The sequence below is a fragment of the Dermacentor albipictus genome, chromosome 7 (genome assembly GCF_038994185.2).
Source record: "Dermacentor albipictus isolate Rhodes 1998 colony chromosome 7, USDA_Dalb.pri_finalv2, whole genome shotgun sequence".
Taxonomy (NCBI): Eukaryota; Metazoa; Arthropoda; class Arachnida; order Ixodida; family Ixodidae; genus Dermacentor; species Dermacentor albipictus.
This window is the reverse complement of record NC_091827.1, coordinates 67890836-67912321: the sequence shown is the minus strand read 5'-3', so window position 1 is coordinate 67912321 and position 21486 is coordinate 67890836. Positions and strand designations below refer to the sequence as shown.

The 21486-nt window shown below is 46.9% G+C and overlaps 1 protein-coding gene across 7 annotated transcripts in view; it reads left to right on the top strand.

Annotated features, from left to right (window-relative positions):
- Nucleotides 1–21486, top strand: part of LOC139048006 (uncharacterized) — a 331798-nt gene that overhangs the window by 113809 nt on the left and 196503 nt on the right. For 5 of the 7 annotated variants that reach the window (XR_011507430.1, XR_011507429.1, XR_011507431.1 and 2 more), the window contains one exon: nucleotides 58–261. Coding sequence is in view for 2 of the 7 variants with exons in the window: in XM_070522329.1 (XP_070378430.1) it covers nucleotides 58–261 (204 nt within the window). In the remaining 5 variants the exon portion in view is untranslated. The remainder of the gene's footprint in view (nucleotides 1–57; nucleotides 262–21486) is intronic. The other 2 variants (XR_011507433.1, XR_011507432.1) reach the window with 1 other exon arrangement.

The window sequence follows — 21486 nt, the reverse complement described above, 5'->3', positions numbered from 1 at the left end:
AAGGGGGGCAGCATGGCAGCGGCAATGGCCCATAACCACGCATGGCTTGTCTTACAGATTCTGTCGGTTATCGTCAGCAGTGCGGAGCCCAGTTCGGCAGCGGTGGACGTCACCTGGATGAGCCAATTGGATCGTCAAGCAGCCGTGCCATCAGCGACAGACAGCCGGCATATAAAGCCAACACTGCACTCGGCTACCTTCAGTGGGGGCGGGAGCATGGCAGTGGCAATGGTGCATAATCACGCATGGCTAGACTTACAGGTGGGTTAATCCTCTCATTTATCAAGACTGCGGTTAGATTGCCTATGTCAATTGGTGCTGCTGCTCCCCGTGAAGTGTTTTGAAGTTTGGAGCATGTGGTAGTTTGAGCTAAAGGTCTTTCCGGAGACATAGAAACATATCCTGGTCCAACTCTGGAAGAAATGCTGAAACACATTTTGGATATGCAAATTCAAATGGACAACAGGTTCGCCAATTTGGAATAGAGCCTAGTTAAAATTACGAGTTAATGTGCTCGGGTGGAAATTCTAGAATGAACGGTTGAAGACATTAAGCGAACAGTTAAGCATCAACAGCAGCGACTAACTGATTTGGAAGACCGGGCACGACGGAGTAATATAATTGCATTTGGTGATCCCGAGACTGAAAACAATACGCGTGAAGACATCGAGCTGAAAGTTGTAAAAAATATTTTTTCTGACAAACTTGGCGTCACGATTTCATCAGTTGAAGGAATACAAAGGCTTGGTCAAAAGAAACCATCACGCGATAGACCGGTTATTCTAAAATTGTACGATTCCAATGTAAAAGTGGTAGTCCTTAAGAACTGCAAAAAACTCAAAGGAACGAATATTAGTGTTTCGGACGACTATTCGCCAGAAACAGCCACAAAAAGAAGTCTACTTTGGAAATCGGCTCAGACTGATAAACGTGATGGCGCAGAGATCAGTCTTGTTCACGATAAGCTTTTTATCAATAGCATTGCTTGCGCATGGGACTTTGAGTAGAATGTGCGCGTTACACCGCAATGAATGACCACCTGCCGCCAAAAAAGTTGACGTACGCGCAGGGCACCCTGAAATGAGGTTACTGAACAATAATGCATGGAGCGTAGTGAATAAGGTAGAACAGCTTGAATACTTGCCGTTGCTTCATGACGCAGAGCTCCTTGCCATACCAGAAATGTGGTTCCACTTTACCGTGAAGGACGATGAGGTATTTTCCAAGCAGTTACAATGTTATCCGTAAAGATAGAGCAACATGAGGCGGTGGCAGGGTGCTTCTAGTGACGAAACCACTCAGATAAGAAACTGTGTCATCCTTAAACGGGCATGAAAGTATGCGGTGGAAACTATTTCTTGGCAATACCATTTTGATAGTTGGCGTTATCTACAGAGCCCCCCAAACCCTCTTGAACTTTTGTATGCGCTCGACAAGCATTTAAATACCATAAGGAATGCCACAAGTAGAATTGTTCTAACAGGGAATTTTAATTTACCAGGTGTCGATTGGGATGTGAGAATTATGGGGCCATTGGAAAAGCCTAGCGCTGATATAATGTTCGAGATTATCCTCGAGCATAACTTTGTTCTGGTAGTTCATGAGCCCACCAGGACACAGGGGCAAAATCAATCTATGCTGGATTTGTTATTTTTGACTAACGGAACATTTGATTATAATTGTGGATGGCATAGATCATAAAACAGTAGTAGCAATTTTAAGTATTGGTAACACGCCATTAGAAAAAAAGATCTTTCTGTATGTGCGGATAACTTTAGTCGGACTGAATATTTGGAACGTGCTCTTGATAATATGCCGGTTGATAAAGACACAAATACGGTTTGGAGATACTTTGTATAAGTAGTTCTCGCCTGTTTAGAACAAGATGTGCCATAAGGAAACCCAGTCCATGGGTAACTAGAAACATTATTCATTTGAAGCGGCGAATAAATTGTGCGCGTTGAAGGATGCCATAACGATGTGCTGAAATGGCCAGTCTCAGTACTTAAGTTAGAAAAGAATTAAAAGATGCGAAGGTGGCATGTTTTTCAACAACGCTGGTGGGGGACTTGCAAAATTCGCTTAAAAAATGCTGGAAATTCTGGAAATAGGCATTCTAGCATTGTTGGTAAAACTAGATATCAAAACATATTGTGGCCCCGATGGAATAGCCAACGAGTTTTTAAAGCGTTAATTATTGTGGATGCATATCACATTTTTTGTCTAGATATTTTGCAATGTCATTTCATAGCAGAGGTATCCCGAAAGATTGTCTCTTTGCACGCATCATACCTATTTTTAAAGCGGGCGATAAGTTATTGGCGGACAACTATCGGCCATCATCCAATACATGCTCCGCGTGTAAAATGTTAGAACACAAAATATCGAAACGTCTGGTTTAATATACAGAAAATATCAACTTAGTCTCCAGCAAGCAACATGGCTTTCGCTAGCGTCTCTCAACAGTGATGCAGCTTTTTGAGGTGTCTCATGGTTTTGGTGTCGCAATTAACAACAAGGAACAAATTGATGTTATAGCGATTGATTTTTCAAGGCTTTTGACCGGATGATTTACAGAAAACTTTTTGAGAAATGGTATAAAGTTGGAGTTAATAGACAAATTGTGAAACTAATCCATGCGCACCTGACAACTAGAAAGCAATATGTTCAAATAGCAGGCGAAAGATCATCCTCCTTACCTGTTTTATCTGGTGCGCCACAAGGCTCGGTTTTAGGACCAATTTTGTTTTTATTATATGTAAATGACATTGCTAATGACTTGCATCCTAACCTTAAACAGCGTCTATTTGCGGATAATTGCCTTGCTTACTGTCACGTTAAAAATGTCCAGGATCAAGTGTTGTTGAACGAATGCTTGCAAATAATTTATGACAGGTGTGTTACGTGAGACATAAAAATTAATTTCAAAAAATCAGCTTACATGACTGTATCTAACAAGAAAACCCCGTTGCCTTTTCCTTACAGAATAAATAATTGCCGACTTCAACATGTTAGTAAGCTTAAGTATGTCGGGGTCACAATCAGGCACATTTGAATTTGAACGAACACATAGAAAACCTTGTTGGTTCTGCTCAACGCAAACTGGGTCTGTTAAGGCGAAAGTTGAAAGTCTTAATTTCTTAAGGTTATTTGTTAACGGTGAAATGCTATTGATCAAACAGTTTCTTTTCCCATTGTTCGAGACCTACGGGACATTACCTGACACACTTTCAGACCTCTTGCTTTGCAAGAGCAAACATTTTTAGGTTTTCCTTTTTCTTCCGCATTAAGTGCCGACAGGAATAGATTAACGGAACCTCTTGACGCACTCTGTGAGTAAACGATCATGTTTTTTTTTGTGTTCTTGCCCCAAATATTATCATGTTTCTTTTTTCTTGTTCTTTCTTTTGTGTGTGTCTGCGTTTTTTTCGCAATACAGATATAGTTAAATTGTATTAACCGTCCTTTCTGGACCACATTGGCCTGCAGGATGTAATAAATAAATAAATAAATAAATAAATAATTAGCCTTGCACTAACTGACATATATACTCGGCCTTTAGACACGGTTGTGTTGCCGCTGCAAATGAAGAAAGCAAAAGTTATCTTTATGCACCAACGAGGTTGCAAAAACGACCTAAGCAAACAAAGACCTGTGTCGCTTTTAGCTCAACTATCTTTATTTACCGTAGTAACGGGTAGCGGCACTCTATCCGGTTGGAAAGTTTTCGGGTTGGGTTGAGCTTTGCGCTGAGGCTTCCGCAAATTTTCAGGTTTGGCTGAGGATCAGCTTCGGAGCAACAATGTAATGGCTCGGACCGGTTTCATATGGTTCATGCAGGCGTTCTTAACGATTCTAAATTGCTGAAATGTTAGGAAAAGGTTGCACGAGCCCATTTGCGCATTTCCTTGAGCGCATGAAAGTTTATGTGCATACTTATGTGGTGCACTCCAACGATTGAGGCCTGTCTCAGAATTTAATGAAGGGATTCAACAGCAAAAGTGGGGAACTGAAACCGCAAAATGAATAGCAGCAGATCCAGCAAGTTGGAATGCATATAAAGTGAAGATTTCTCTCAGTGACAACGCCCCTATACACACGCACACAAACACACATACACACACTCAAACGTGCGCGCACAAGCGCGGGCGAACACACGTTCAATGACTGATGCTTTGAACCCATCGTGGTTTCAGAGGCAGCGTGCGCGAGCGTACGTAGCGACATTCGAATGTATTCTAACGGCAAGAAGCGTTTACTTCCGTATTACCCCCAGCCGTGGATGGTCGAAGGCTGCTGGTGCTGCAGGGAACCCAGCGGAGCGCGTGGCGTGCGTGCTCCGCATAGATCGGTTGGCTTCTTTGTTCATCAATGGAAAAGCCAGGCTGCCTCCACGGTCACGAAAGTTTGAAAATCTATCTTTGACAGTGCGTACATATCGACACAAGAGCGAAAGAACGACGAAGACGCACTGTAAGTGATGTTTACAATGGAATACCAACTAGCTCGTACCCAAACCCTGCTTGAAAAGAAGTACGGTTGGTGGCAGTGGCTGGTGCCACAGAGAGAAAACAAGGGAAGAAAACAAGTTACTAAAGAAACAAGCCAATGAGTGGGCAAGCAGTTATAATGGAATTCTCCCAGTCTTAAGTACGAAAGGTGGTGATACAAACAAGAAATTCACGCTGTTTAAATGGAAGTCTCGTTCGGAGTGGCAGTAATAAAAGATTCTTTTGCTGCACCAAATCCTTCCATAAGGTCTCTGCACTGTTAAGGCTGCTGGGTATTCTTAATATTACAATGAGAAATGCTACTGTGAACAGCAGATCGAGAACGGCGTTTGCTTATGATAACGTGCATGCAAAACGGAGGTTTCACTTCTCAAATAGCAGTGCAGAGAGGCTTCTGGCTGGGTATTACCTTCGAAATATATGCCTTTGTAAACTCTTTCAGCATTGGTACGTGGTCTGCCTGAAAAGTTCACTGTAACAGAAAAGACATGGTAAGTGCACTTACAGCGCAGCCTCTGCAGTGCAAATAGGCTTCCAGCTTGAGATTACTTTCCGAATTTACGCCTTCGTAAACTATTTCAGCGTTTCAGTAATGCTATTAGGTCTGCCCCAAAGATTCACTCAGTAACTCAGCAATGATGTGGGAAGTGTACCTTTGGTGTAGCGCTGCAGTGCAAAAAGGCTTCCAGCAGGACATTACTTTCCGAATTTACGCCTTCGTAAACTATTTTAGCATTGGTACGAGGTCCGCACCAGAAATTCACTCAGTGACTAAGCGGTGACATGAGAAATGTGCCTATGGTGTTGCCCCTGCGCTTGAAAAACCAGGTGAACTTCTAGTACTGGCCTGACTGCTGTACATTACAAGGCAGAATTTTATGCGCGCACTTCTCGCACCCACTTTTATTTCCATAGCAATTATACGAACCCTCCGGGGCATTTCTGCCGTCGGCGTCACCATGAGGTTCCGTATCAAATGCAAAGGTAATAAGATCGTCGCGAAGCGCCGTGTGCTGTATGTGCGAGTGAAAATGTGCGAGGGTGAGCCGTATATCACTGCTCAATCTCGCGCACGCAAGCAAGGAAAGCGGGGAGGAAACGCACCGTCTTCCGTCGCGCGCTAATCTCCAAGGGGAGGGGACGGAAAGAGAGAGCGTTCTACTTCGGGCTGCACGGGCAGCCGCGTTCATCCAACTGGGCCGTTGTGCCTTGCAAGCCATCTGCGACGGGGACAGTCCGCCGGGCAATATGTTTTAACGACTTAGTTCGCGTTGCTGTTAGACGTGGAACGAAGGCGAATTTGATCGCTGCTGCGGCCGCGCTTCCTCACTCCTGCGTTTGACAGCGAGTTTCCCCGGTTGTCGAGTGAGATGTGTTCATATTTGCATGTGCACGTGTAAAACAATGCATTTTCATTCAGTTAGGCATTCTATATCTACAAGTTTATACGGCCGATGAACCTAGTATTCTTTCTGCGTATAGCTCTCTACCTATTTGCTATCACAATCGGTGCTTTGCCTTTCGAGAGAAACTGCTGCTTCGTTTAGTTTCATGTCGAAATGGACAGCGACGAACATTCGCCAACTAGCCCCGTGCGAAGATGAAAACAAGTCGATAGCGTGCATATTGGCCGCCAAATGGCTGTTAGAATTATATCAGATGTCTTTGGTTTGAGAAAGTCAAACATTCACCGAATTTTAGAGAAGTCTTGGAGATGAAAAAATATTTCAGCCAAGATGGTGCCGAAACAGCTGAAGGAAAGGGTGCAACGAATTTATTGTAGCGTTGAATGGAAAACATCCTACGAAAACGATAAATTCTTGCAAGGGTTGGTCATCGGGCGTTCCTCGTGGTCTGCCTCCGATGCATCGATGGTTGCGCGGAAAGTAGGCAACGGAGCATATCGCTCTAGCTTCTCGACACGTGTGTGTTTCGGAAGCTTCGCGATGACGCGTGGAGTTGTTCTGTGAAGTACCCAGCACTGCCGAGGGTGTCCGATCAAGCAGATCGTGACAGCGTGCTCCATCTATATCGCTCGGGATTTCATCTAAGCATTAACAAGATTTCGGTATACGTTGGTGCTTGTCGCACTCCTGCGGAAGCAGATCAGTCTTATGAGGTGAATAGTCTTGTGCCAGGTCCGACGAAGGTCGGACCTGGCACAAGACTATTCACCTCATAAGACTGATCACAGACTGATAAACCTCATAAGACTGATCACCTCATAAGATTCACCAGTCTTATGCGCTTCACCTCATAAGACTGATCATAAGACTGCTAAACTAAATGCCCATTTTTCATGAGGGCAAAAGATTCCTGTCATATTCAATTCGGCACTCTGAACAGCTGATTATTTTCTATTTTTACTTCTTTCCCTTGTGATTCCTTTTTCACTGTATTTTTCTCGTGTATTCATTGAGTGTTTCATATATATATATATATATATATATATATATATATATATATCTATATTTTTTCTTTTTTTTCTCGTGTTTCAATCCCGTGAATTTTACTTTGCATTGTATACGCGTGACAAGAACATTTTACTGTTACATACTCTTTTTTTGTTATTGTTCTCTTCTGTCAAAAAAAATTTTTTTCTCTTTGACTTTGATTTTGCTCCCCCCTTATGTAATGCCTTCGGGCCTTTAAGGGAAAAATAAATGAAATGAAATGAAACGAGCCACGCATACAGTGGGTCTGTGGGGTGAATAGGTATCCCGAGTATGCGATCTGGTTTTTCCTCTCGCTGCTTTGGTGCGCCTCGTGTGGTGAGCTGCTCCGCCCTGTACTAAGTCTCGGATCCCCAAGTACATGGTCTTCTCTGGAGATGACCCCATACCAGATTGCCTGAAGGCAGTGGACAATTACGGCAAGTGCCGCCTGCTGGATCTGTTGCTGATCGTTACTCGGTCGTGACGAAGCCCATAGCGTTACGTCATCCACGTAATTTGTGAAACCCACTTTAGAAACGGCATCTAATCGCTCAGCCTGACCTATCATTGTTAAAGAGCAGGGGGCGACAGCGTGGCGGCTTGTGGCTCTCGCCCCCCCCCATGTTTAGGTACACCTTCGCAACGTCTCCGTTTCCCTGTACGGAAAAACAGCGTACTTGAAGGAAAGAGTGGTCAAAGTTGAGTGGGCGGTCTCTGTGCTGCCTCGATCATGTCCTCGTGCGTCACATTTCGAAATCTTTTGGGAGGTTAACAACCACAAGGATGCTCGGTGGCGGTTTACTAGACCGAGCTCCTTTCGACACAGTACGCCTTGCTTCACAAGCAGGATGCTTGCTAGAGCGCCAAGGTTTAGTCAAAACCCTATCTGTCCTTGATGGAATTTACCCTCTGTTTCTAGAAAGTGCTATATGCGTGTCAGGGCCATGGGCTGCCAGCTCGCAAGCAGTAACTGAGCGATACAGGCAGCATGTTCGATAGTATATCTGGCTGTTCGATTTCAGTATCGGTGTAACTATCGAATGCTTCCATCGTGCTTGAATTTCACCATGGACGCACATTGCGTGAATATCACCCAGAAGCTGCTGCTTTCCGTATTCTTCAAGATTCCGCGGAGGCGCCCACATCTGGGCGTCATGGCCTGAAGCGCTACACGAGTTGGTGGAAGAAAGTGCCTGTTCGAACGCGAAAGTGAGAATGGGGCCTGGAGGCCATCGTCGGTCACTGCCAGCGTTTTCCGGTAATTCTCGGCATTCAGGTGCCTCAACGGTTGGGAAAAGAACACAGCTTCGCCACATTATCTTGGAGCTGGCTGAGGGACTGGCCACTTTCAAGAAAGACGTTTTAAGTAGCACTACGTGTTTTACGCTGACTTGTTGTCGCCTCGAACGTGTACTACCCCTTCTGGAGGCCAGTTATTTCGTTGAGTGAAGAGCAATGCTGGCTCCAACATTCCCGATACATGCACTTGACGTATGTTCTGGTGATGGTAGTGCGACCGCGAAGTCATACATGGTCGCGATGTCTTCGGCAATCTTATGCGTTAGTCAAATGTGCTTGTTGGCGCGCTTCCCAAAGCTTTAGCACGTGTTTTTGTGGTGCCGGAGCATCAGATCTTACCTCCGTCTCAGGAGTGGCCATGCGAAAGATGCGTGATGCCCCTCCTCGTAGGGATGGAGTCTTGATTTTCTCCGCTAATTCCCGTCTGTAGGCATCCCATCTGATCGTTCGCGCAGTACCCCCGGCCAGACGTTTTCGTCCCATGTTTAAAGTAATCCACCAAATACAGTGGTCGCCACCCCAGAGGTCAGGATCGCATCGCCAGTCCTTCACCCAGGCTGGTGAGGACAACGTCAGATCTGGGGTCGCGTTGCGTTGTCCACTACGCAGTGCCACGGGGGTGGGGTATAGTGGGTGTCATTTGCGAGCTCCACTAAGTCAGTTGTCTACATAGCTTCTGTGAGGCTGGTTACACGGGGCTTGTGTTAATCATAGCCCCACTGCGGATGCTTGGCGTTGAAATCGCCACCAATCAGAAGTCGTCGTTTGCGCAACATTTGTGCAAAACGCGAATACATGTGAACGAGCCGAGTCAGGGGGGGAGCTAGCTTTCGGGTCCATGTATACAGTCTCTTAATGAACACGTCTATCGCGCATTTTTTTAGCTTTCTGAGTGTTTGATCTGGATAAATTAGTTGTTGACGATGACGGGGCACTACACCTCTGAGACACCTACTAAGGTTGTGTTTCTCCTACATTACTTGCCTTATTTCGAAGTAAATATATACTTGAGTGCAGTGTCGCATGGGCCCTGTAAGACATCTTTCTCCAACAATGGTAGCGGTGTCTGCTTCAACGGCGTGAAACAGCCATGGTGTGGAGTATATGGCATTCTGCCAAAAAAAGTTCCAATACTGAGGGCTCTCTAGTCCACGTTTAATTCAACTACCGTCTTCTCCCCAGTTCCCAAGCGGCCATTCTATGAATGGCCGCTTCATATGCGCCCAATTCCCAAGCGGCCAGTTCCCATGCGGCCATTCCCTATGAATGACCCCATGGTGGGGCCATTCGTAGGGAACCCGGGTATGCTTACTGCTGGTGCGATCCAATTGGAGCTAACGAGACCGGCACACGCTCCGTGCTTGTTGCGTTCGTAGCCTGGGCTGCCCGTATGGCACTGCGGTTTCCATGCGCTTGAAGTGACTCCCGCTGGACGGTTTCAGTAACAGCTTGATCCTGAACAGCGGGGAGCCCGCGTTGGCTTCCACCTGTCTGGCGAAACATTGTTTCAATAGGTGGACCTATGTCAATCCAGAACCACTACAGAGGGAATCTTCAGACTGATCAGAAGACGAAGAGTTTCCACCAGTCCCCTTTCCTGAGAAGAGCCCAAGCGAGGCGAGCGCGACAGAGGCAGACTCAATCAAGTGGCTCAACATCTCCTTCAGAACACGGAACCAGCCACACATTCGCCTTGACAGCGCACGAAGTCGTCGGCTCAACCAACGAATCTACCGCCAGGTCGCGCCCTCCGGTAATTCGAGGCCATCACTCCCAGCCTCAGCAGACGCCGTGCGAGAGACGAGACTTGCCTGTGCTAGCGGATACCATTCTGCCGCGAACAACGGGATTGTCCTTAAGGTACCCAGTAAGTGAAGTCGAAGGTAGAATCAATGCACACATATAAACAAGATATAATAAACAGATATATAGAACAGAAACGGACTCGAGCGGTTCGTAGAAAGAGAGTAAACGCAAAGCTACGAAAAGGTTAAGCACATCGGGTTCCGCATCAGTGAGCGGAACCCTTATCTAGGCGAGTAACATGCAGAAGCTTTTCGCTTGCATCATGACGAAGGTGTATTTCCGCTGTGTGCATGTTGCAGGGTTCCGGGCCTTCGACAGAGAGAGGTGTTCTACTTCGCGCGAGCGCCGGGCATCAGCGTGTTTTCTTTTTTTGCAAGAGTATAATTTTTGGGCATGGCTTGATGTATCGAACTTTATGGTCCGTTTTGCCGTCATTGATTTCTTCACCTTGAAAATCACGTCTCACCACGGCTTTTCCCCTCTCTCGTCCCTCTCTCTATCTTATCTTTCTATTCCCTCATTCCCGTCTCCAAGACTAGGGTAGCCAACCAGTCGCATTTCTTGTTAATCTCCCTGTCTTCTCTCTTTATTTCCTATTCCTCCTCCTCGGCGTGGGAGTGGTGTCGATCCTTAGACCCTCACTTATGAAATAGAGCACATTGTACACCTTGACTGGACGCGCGCATGTCACCAGTCGATTTTACACTAAACACGAGACGGGTCAGAGCACTAGCGATATATGCACCCTTATGTCAGTACAATGCCACGGAATTTTTATAATCCCTGGACAGCTGTATGTTGGAGACTTACCCGGCGTTCACAGTCGGACTCTTCCTTAAACGAAGGCCGCGACACTCGCAGACTCGAACCCTCCCGTCGAGGAACACGGGCGTTACGTCACCTCACTGAGCAGTTCCGTGTTTCCGATGTGGGGACACAGCTGAACGATGACGCATTGCGGCCAACTTTGGAAAGATGCTGGTCAGCAAACAGACTGGATAAATTCCCTTTTCCCGCAGAATTAAGTTGTCACTTTGAAAGTGGTAAATCCCACACTAAGGCGCGGTATACCGCCCACATATCCAACCATCCTACTTCGACGATGACAATTGTAGTTTATTGATGCAAGGGCCAGAAGTGGCCAAAGAGCGCCAGCCATCATACTTTGTCCGTACGCCTTGATCTCGGCGAAACTGCATCGAGAAGTGATTTATGGCGAATGAACGTCAGTCTTCTCACAGATTCCGAAAGCATCACAGAAATATGGGCGCTTGATTAGAATCTTTGTGCCAGGGCGACGTGGAGCACTACTTCTGTTGGGACGATTTCAAGGCTGCGTGGTACCCGTTACTCACCCGAACTCGACGCGATAGAAAAACGCGGATCATGCAACTACGGAATAAATCAAATATAAGACGGAATGCGAATTGTCCGCAACGCAGACACGCTCACGTTTCCAACGCAAGTTTAGCTTGACTGGTGCAAAGCTAGTTACAAAACCTTGCTCATACGGTCTTCGAAAGCTTCCAATAACGCTTCCTCCTAGGGAATATCTCTATCTGATCAAGCACATCTAGTTCTCTAGTCCTCTAGTCCTCAAGTCCTCTAGTCCTCTAGACATCTAGTCCTCCAGTACATAAGAACGGGTCGGTGGAGGCGAAAAGCTCTACTCGAATGCCATATGTCACGATTCCTTATGGTACACATTGTGACCTTTCGTCAGACATAAGCGCAGTCTTCACACTGCTCGTCATCGAGGTGTTCACTGCCGAAGAAGGCGGTTGGGCCAGGAATTATTACTAGGAACGACTGAGGGAATTTTCTCGAAACCTGCCCACGTATCAGATAACGTCCTACAGCAGCTATGCGAGCCATCGACGCTCGAAGGACTGGATGTAGTGATTAAAGACATGGATACCTCTTCTGCGCCCGGCCCAGATTGCATCGCCGACCAGCCTGCGTGCGCTTTTTGGATACTGTCGGAGGAACTCTTTCGTCTAGTAATAGTAAGCTCACAATAGATGGCGCTCGTCCAGATTACTTCCGCGATAGGCGTATTGTCCCGTTTCCAGAGCCAGGTGGCCAGACCTGAGACCCAATTTCTTGGCGCCCGATTACACTGTTAAATGGGAATTACAAGAAACTCTCGTCAGTGCCAGCAAAAAAGAAAACTGAAAAATTACGGGTGCCCTTCTAGACATAATTGGCAAGGGGCAAATCTGTAGCGTGCCAAGGCGATCAATAATTCATATTTAGCATTGAAGAAGAATCGTTTTACCTTCGCTTCTAGGACACTCATTTCAGACTATTTCCTATTGCTCGACCAAGCGAAGGCTTTTGATCGTATCGATACATGTTTAGCTTCATTAGTAAAGGAAAAATGAGACGTTCACCCAATCGCAATAACTGCTACGATAGAAACTCAAATGAGTTCCAAGAAAGAAGAGCCTGGCAGTTTGAGATGAATTGGTTCTGCTCCGGGACTCGAGCCCACGACCACCGCCTTTACGGGGCAGCCGCTGTGCCATCTGAGCTAACCAGGCGGCTAGCACATGGCAGGGCGAAGTAGAATATATATTCATAACTAGACGCAAAAGCAATTGTTCGGCGTAATAGTTTTGCGGAAACCCACAAGGTGGGGGGAAGTAATTAATAAAGGGAATGTGAGACATCCACCAAATCGTAGCAATTGCTACAGTGGAAGCCCATACCGGTTCTTCGAGAAGAAAGCCTCGCAGTTGAAGGAAAATTTGTCCTGGTCCGGGACTCGAACCCTGGACCATCGCCTTTCCGGCGCAGCCGCGCGGCCGCACACATCCTTAACGACGGACGCCTTGAACGCATCGTGGTTTCAGAGGCAGCATGCGCTTGCGTACGTAGTGAAATTCGAGTGGGTTTTATCCGCAAGAAGCGTTCACTTCCTCATTACCCTGGTGCCGCGGATGGTCGAAGGCTGCTGGTGCTGCAGGGAACCGAGCGGGGCACGGAGCTTGCGTGCTCCGTACATATCGGTGGGCCTGTTTATTCATCAAGGAAAACGCCAGGCCTCATACATGGTCATGACACCCACCTGTGTTCTCTGGGAAAAGCGTCATTTTAAAAATAAAAGAAAGAAGGTAAGGTCGGTGGCAGCAGCTGGTCCCACTAACAAAAGAAAAGGCATGAAAACAAGGTACTAAAGAGACAAACAAATGATTGAGCAAGCAAATACAATAGGAGTCTTTTTTGTCATAAGTACGAAAGGTCAAAATTTAAACAAAACATTCCAGCTGTTTTAAATAAAAGTCTCTTTCAGAGTTCTTGAATAAAAGACTCTTAAGCTGCACCAAATTCTTTCATAAGGTTCCTGCGCTGTTAATGCTGTGAGGCATTCTTTAAGTTACATTGAAAAATGCCACTGAGAAAAGCAGTCTGAAAACGGGGTTTGCCTAAGGTAACATGCACGCAAAACAATGGGGCCTTGGCTGCAATGCGAGTGCAAGTCTCGAGGCTGTGTTTATTTATTTATATATTTATTACAGATACTTTCAAGTCCCTGAGGCACTATAGAAAGGAGTGGTACATAAGAAAGGAATGTAATATGCGCATAGTTGTATGCAGACACCGTTAAGCGAAAGCGTGGTAGACTGCTGTTTTGAAGGAAGGTATATCTGTGATCTGAATGATGGAAGCAGGAAGGTGGTTCCAGTCGACACTTGTGCGGGGTAAAAGAAGAATTTTGATACTTGTTCGTTCGAGAGGAGGAGACGGCAACTTTATATCTGGGGTCAGAACGGGATGAAACATTGAAAGGTGGGATTATATGTTGATAAGTTGATACGCACGTGGTAAGACTGAAAAACCTTGTGGAATAGGCAAAGACCACACTATTTGTAGTCATGTTTGACATATTTACCAACGTGCATACTGATACAAAACTGACACTTCTCCCACTTTTCAACACTACTTGGGCTGCTGGATGCCTTCCAATCAAATGTGCGAAAGCTATTGTTACTCAACTTTTGAAGCAGGGTTAAAACCCGCATTTGGCGGCAAGACTTTGCCCGATAGCTCATTTTTATGGAAAATGTTCAGCCGTTTTTGGCAATCCATCTGGGACGAAGGTACCATGAATAAGCTCAATTTAATCAAGCCACGTGTAGGTAATTCGCCATCCATAGCAAAAGCGCGACGAACACATGTCCTATTTTGTTGATTGAGAGTAGGGCACACATATGGGACACTGGCGATGAACCTCCCATTTGTTGTAGATGTATTGAACGGCTGAACTTACTCCATGTCTTGCTGGAGTGGCGGGAGGCAGAAGATGCGCGAAGAAAGAAGTTTCCTGCAGCTTATCAACTGCATACTCCGCTTCACCTAACAATGTTACTTGATGCGGAACCGTCTTTCATTGCCAAAGCTGCTTTAAATTTTCGAAATGAAGTTGTGTGGCAGGTAATTAGCCCACTAGATTCGTAGCGCATCCTCCCACCAGAGGCTTCTGCGGTGATAGCAGAGATAGATGAGTTTGGTGGAGTGCGCGCCTCCAGGTGCTTGCACCCTGAGGAGACAACAGTGCTATTGACATTGATTCTTTTCAGTATTTCAACTCTCGTCTGAGTCGCACACTTCACCAGACATTGTCAATGTTTTAACACGTATATACTTTACCCACTTCACAGCAACAAGAATGCTTTGGGTTCTATAAAGCAACGCTACTTATATAGATGCACCGTTGGTATTACCAAACCATAGACTATATTAGACCATAGATAGACGCTCTTCCCCCATAATTGTCCCTTGCGCCAAAGAACCGTTCATATCATCATTAGCAAATACAGAAATGTCAATATTTTAGAAAAAGCTTTCGCAACCCGACTCGCGCATTTATTGGAGAGCAAGAAAGTTTATATGTATCCTTACGAGACGCGCTTAGTCGAGTGAGGCCTGTCTGAGATGTTCATGAAGTGAGTCATCAGCAAAGTGGGAAAATTAGTTCGCAAAAACGAATCACAACAGATACAACGAGTAGGAATTCATATACAGCGAAGCTGTGTTTAGTGCACATGGGCACACACACACACACACGCACACGCACACACGGGCGCACACACGCGCGGGGGAACACACCTGAAATGACGGACGCCTTGAACGCATCATGCTCTAAGAGGCAGCACACGCGCCAGTACGTGGCGAAATTCGAATCCATTCTACGGGCAAGAAGCGTCCACTTCGTCATTGCAAAGCAGCCGCGGATGCGCAGAGGCTGCTGTTGCTGCGAGGAAGCCAGCGGAGGGCGCGGCGTGCTCGCTCCGTTGTAATTGGTTGGCCTATTCATCAAGGATAAAGCCAGGCCGCAGCCACGGTTACGAAACCTTCTGAGCTTCGCAAAGAAAAGGTTCGCTTTTAAAGAAGTACACTTGCTTGCAGCAGCCAGTGGCAGCAACAGAAAGAAAGGCAGAAAACAAGGTAACGAACAAAAGCACAAATGAGCGAGCAGGCAATTAGGAGTATCCCTCTCATAAGTACGAAAAGTAATAATTAAAATAAGAAATCGAAACTTTTCGAAAAAACGGAAATAGCCTTTCGAGTTATTAAATAAAAAAGTTGTTTTGCCGTGCGAAATCATTTCAGAAGTTTTCTCCATTGGCAAGGGTGCGACGCACTCTTCAAGCTACTTTGGAATTTATTTATTTATTTATTTCAAAATACTGCAGGCAGCAATGCTGCCCTAGCAATATGTGACTGAGAAAGCCAGTGTGAGAGCGGGGTTTGCTGAAAATAACACGCACGCAAAGAAGATGTGCCTTGGCTCCAACTGCATTGTAGATCAGTCACCATACAGAAAGAAAAAAGTTAAGAGCGGCCACTCCCATACACCCCCAGCGGCCCAATCGAACCTAGCGCGCCTGGCGGTTGATGAGAGCAACTGGCCTGCACTTCCTGTTTCGGTTCCGCTGGCGCGAAATTTGGATTACCCCTCGTAACCGACGTTGGGCTGTCGCGGAAGCTTGTCATTTCAGACCACTTTTCGTCACCCAAACGGCAACGCTTTTATTTGTCGCTATGATTTAGCGATTCACTATTTTGTCTAGTTCAATATTTGGTGTGAATTGAGGTAGTGATGCCATTTTTATTTCGATTAAGTTGTAACAGATGGAGATAGAGGTAATCATAATTCACTACGGCTTTATCCATCGCGCTTGTCTTCTGTGTTTTGGTACAAGCGCTCATATGTATCAAAGAGACAGAGTTTCCGCAATGTTTTTATTCCAAGTCAAGATAGGCTTCTTCTGGGTTCTGCCGTTGTCAAAGCACCACGACACACAGCAGTAGCTGCCGTAGCTTGGACCGCCGGACGGCATGGCATCAGCACGGTCTGAAAATATCAATAAGTGCACGCTTCATTAATTAGCAAAAACATATGTACAGTTCATAACTGTACCAGGAATCCGCTTTGAAAGAATAGCGAACCGATGACCAATATAAAACCGCCGACACATCCTGACCTCTGACCCGTATAACCCGGACTTATAAGAATAAATGGTAATAGAGACGTTTAGCTTGTACGTTAATCCGGTAAACGGGAGCAGTTTGGGCGGGTTACCGGATGGTCGGGGCGTAAACGTGAGCGGGGAAGCCGCCTGGTGTTGTAGAGCTCAACCAGACAAACGCATAGCCAAAACTGCAGTAACTCACCATATCCTGCTTCGCCACTCGTGCAAATTTTAGGCAGCGGCGTAATTGTGAACACGATTACGCCACTGTCGAATATTTACCCCAGCAGCTAAGCAGAATACAGTAATTAGCTCCGTGGTTGTGTGGTTGAGCTTTGCGCCACCAGCTGGCGCCACCGATCGGGCCGCTCACCTTTACGCCCCCGCTAAACCGGAATACCGCCCGCGCTTTCCCGGATACCGGACACGCTAATCGTCCCTAATACCCCGTACAGGGGTGTTCAAAAGTTTCCAGGCCGCCATCCTATTTAATCCCATGGAGGGCATCGCGGCCTGTGAAGTTTTAGACACCCCTGTACGTACTCAGTTTAAGGAGTATATTGGTAGGCAAAATAGCAGTTCACATAAGCGTGATGAAGATACATTCGAAACGTCCAAATACGAGGCCTTTGTTCAAATGCGCGCCGCGCCACGCCACGCCTACGCGACAATACGTTGTGCAACGATTTCCGCCAAGAAAAAATGGTAAGGAACCGAAAGTTACTAGAAGGCGCAGTACTTCCCAACATGGCCGCCGCAATAAGTACATGCAGTAGTCATTGGTGACTTTTCCCCACCGTTACTTTTCTGTATAAACAATCCGCGCGGACGCATACACCAGCGTCCGTCCGTGCGCCGTAGATACACACCTCGCTAAAGTACCAAACGCAATAAGCTATGCTCGCTGTTTATGTCACATGCCATTGTTTGCAAGCAATATCGTTAAAATATTCAGGAGCCCTTACTCTCTAAGGGAAACGAGCAAGCAAAACTTGGCTACAGCGTGCCTAACGTCCTGCTTTCTTTATTTAGGTAGCGCCCTTCCCCGGAACGTCGTTTTTCGGTCTGAATCAGCGTGGAGTCTTTTATGTTCTTTCCAGCGTTCGTCAGCCTCTAGAACGGGTCAACGAAAAGACCGTCAACCATGACGCGATCATTCAAACGTGGTTTAGGAATTCAATTTTCTCGAAACCGGAATTTTCCTGAAATGTGCGATTCATGATATTGACCTTAAGCGTTGTCCAGCAGATCATTTTTAATCCGCCAACACGAACTATTTCAATGGAACGCCGACACCGCGGTTATCGCAAACAGCGCTGGGCAAGAACGGTTTACCCTCGCAAACCGAGACGCAGCGTCTCGATGGCGTCTGACAAGCTGCGAGTCGCAGTGCAATGCACAGCCGTAAACCGGTGCAAGTTGATGACAGCTTCGCGTCGTTTGATTATTTTCACGGAACGCAACCAACAAAGATTATGCCGTTCTCGGTGGGGATAGCAAGGAAGTACAGCTAGTACAGCCCTCTTGCTACGCGTTTCTTGAGGGGGCATGCTTTTCGCATTGTTCGCGTCTAGCCGCCTCATATAGAGCCGCAAACTGCTTTTTTTAGCGAACCTAGCTCGTCGCGCTCACAAGTCAATTACTCCAAGCTTCGCATAAAAATGTGACTCACCTTTCTCACACACAAGAACACCGCCGCAGCCGACGTTCACGAGACGTTCCCGCTGGCACGCCGCTCATGTCGTTGATTTCTTCTCGATGGACGAATGGTGATTGGTGTTGATGGCAGTACGAATGATGAACAAAAAGCACGGAAGGTGTCTTCGATAAATTCTGTTTTTATGTATCAGAAACACGCCAAATTTGGGTGTATAATTATTATTTTGTAAAGCGATTGAGCAGAATTCATTACAACATTTTCTTTTTTTTTGCGCCTGCGTCCCCTGGCGTTTGATGAGAGCATTAGTTCGTTACGTAGCCGTGACGTAGATCCTGAGGCCAGATTTCTCGGAGTGTCCGCTCTTAGTCTTTTTCTTTCTCTATGCAGTCACTCCGTTGATTATGATGTTTTCCGAAGGTATGCCGTCGTAAACTATTTCAGTACCTAAGCGTACGTACGAGGTCTGGCCCGAAAAACTACGCAGTGAACTAATAATGAAATATGAGTAACTGTAGCTATGGTGCAGCTCTACGCTCGAAAAACACGGTACGTTAACCTCTTGTACCGGCCGGGCTGCTGTACATTACAAAGCACAATTTTATGTGCGCACGTTGTGCAACCACTTTTATTAACGTAGCAATTATATGGACACTCCAGGTGCATTTCTACCGTCCGCCTCGCCGTGAGGTTCGGCATAAAATTCAAGTGGAATAATATCGTCGCCGCGCGCCGTGTGCTGTACGTGCGAGTGACACCCTCGGAGGTGGAGATGCCCATTGCGGCTCAATCATGCGGTCACAAGCGTGGAGACCGGGGAAGAAGCGCGCCGTCTTCCGTCGCACGCGAAGTTCTTGAAGGAGGGTGCGTTTTAATGCGGGCGCGGCGGGCGGTCGTGCCCGCCCACCCAGGCCGCTTGTCTTGAAATCCATCTGCGACGGGGACAGAGGCCGTCACGCACTGTGTTTTCACAGCTTACTTCTCGTTGATGCGAGACGCAGCACGAGGACTAATTCGCTCGCTGCTGCTGCCATGCTTCCTCACTCCAGCGTTTGACCGCTAGTTTCCGAGGTCATCGAGTGAGATGTGTTCATATTTGCGTGTGCGCGCGCGGTACCATGCACAAGAGTTTAGTTAGACGTGTTGACAGGTTTACACGGCCGATAAAACTGCTGTTGTTACTTCGAATAGCTCTCCACTAATTTGTCATTGTAATCAATGTATCGCCTTTCGGCAACAATGCTCCTTTTTTATTTTAATGTCGAAATGAACATCGATGAACAGTCACCAAAAAACCCCTTAAGGAGATAAAAACATGTCCATGGCGCGCACGTCTTCTCTTGTGTTCAATGACCGCCTTATTGCTGTTAGAGTTATATCAGATGCATTTGGTTTGTGCGAGTTGCCGATTCACCGAATTCTTAGTGACGTTTTGGAAGTTAAAAATATTATTGCCAAAATGGTGCCGGAATTACCGAAGGAGAGGAAGCAACGAAAACATTGTTGGATCGACGGGAAAACTTTCTACGAAAGCAATAAATTCTTGCAAGGTTTCGTCTTCTAGGAAGAAAGAGAAATATACCAATCGAGCTGAAGTAGCAGAGCAATGAGTGAAAAATGGGAGATGAGTCAAAGGCAAAAGAAAAAAAAATGCACGGGTGAATAGGGGAAGAACCAAAGGATGTTGAATGGGTCTTTATTTTTATGCTGCCGTAGACTTCTACACTACGAATCTGTACTTTTAAGGCCAAATTATCAAGGCTCCTTTCTACCTTAAGGTCTTGAGGAACCACGTTAAGATAGCGTGCGTAACCTGCGGCCAAACTTGTTGAAAGCGGAGTGCTTGATCCCGTACACCGTAACACTGCCTCTGCGCATTCTGCATTGATAGTGTGTGAGTGTTTCGCCCACAGTTCCATTAGTGTGCTGGAAGTTGGAAAGAAGGCGTTTCGATTTAGAAAAAGGAACAGGCCTGTTCCTTTTTTTAAATCGAAACGCCTTCTTTGGCTATTCGACTATCTATTTGGCTAGGTATGGGGTACGATGGTGGTCAGACTTGGGGAAGGGACGGCGAAAAAACACGCTGAGGGACAGGGCATGCGCTTTCAGGCAACCGAGTAGCGAGGAGGGTTAGTGGTGGCCGTCGTGAGTGAACTCTAGCATAACAGAGTGGCGGGTAGGGAAGTTAGGAGTTGAGCCCGCTGTCGCTCGATAGAGAGAATACGACTGTGAAGAGGAAGCTGCATTATTTTCTGCAGCCCTTTAGGTAGCACGACTGAGCACCCTCGAGAAAGGGACGGGGGCATAAAGAAGAAAGAAAAGAGAGAAGAGAGAGGTGATTGCAGCATCCAGTACCGTTAGGCATCGCTGCCAGCAGTAGCGAAACGGGGCATTTATGATTTACACTAGATCCCCGTGGCCGCCAGTAACGCAAGAATGTTTATGATGGCGGAGCCATTGCATAAGCATGGATAGTGATGAGAGTCCATGCCGTCGGAATGAGAGGTTGAGAGAAGCCCTCTCTTTGGAGAAGGCGGGTTAGGAACGAAGTAGATGGTCGATTGTTTCGTCCTCGCAACACGCTGAGAAGGCTGCGGATGATGCCCGGTCTTGGCTTACCTTCGACCAAACGGCTAGGAGCACCCGATCCGAAGGCGCTGCGGGAGAGACGGCTCCTGCCTTGTGAGGCCGCCATAAGGAAGTAAACGGGGAGGGTTAGCACTGTGGATTCCCATTAGGTGCCGGTGCACCGCGTACCTTGTACAGTTGAAGGCTGTTACAGCGGGGCTGACTGGTACAGTAGCGCGGTACGCCACGGCGCCAGCCTCCTTGTTGCCTTTGACGCCGACGTGAGAGGGTAGCCACTGTAACGACATCTTGAAGCCACCCGATACAAGGACGCGAAGCTTTGTCGCCATCAGGGCAACGCCAGGGTGGGTAGGTCCTCGTCGATGAAGCGCTAGGAGCGCCGCGGGCGAGTCGCAGATGATCGCGACCGTAGAATCCGGGGGGTCCTCTGCCAGCTTGCACGCAGCCAGAAAAAGGCCAACCACCTTAATAGCGCCGGAGCTTGCCACGAAAGGCAGCCGGCCCTCTCCCGAGCACATAAGCACAGCGATCACGCAGAAGGCAGAGGCAGATCCGGAGTCTGCATGGACGGAGCCGTCCTTGTAGATGTGGAGATTTCCGTCCACCCGGTTTTTCAATAGGAACACTGGCGCCCGGTATAAGGCGCAGGAAGGTGATCGCCTTTTCGTGAGGCCCTCCAGCGTAGTAGAGACCTCCAATGGCTGATGGTG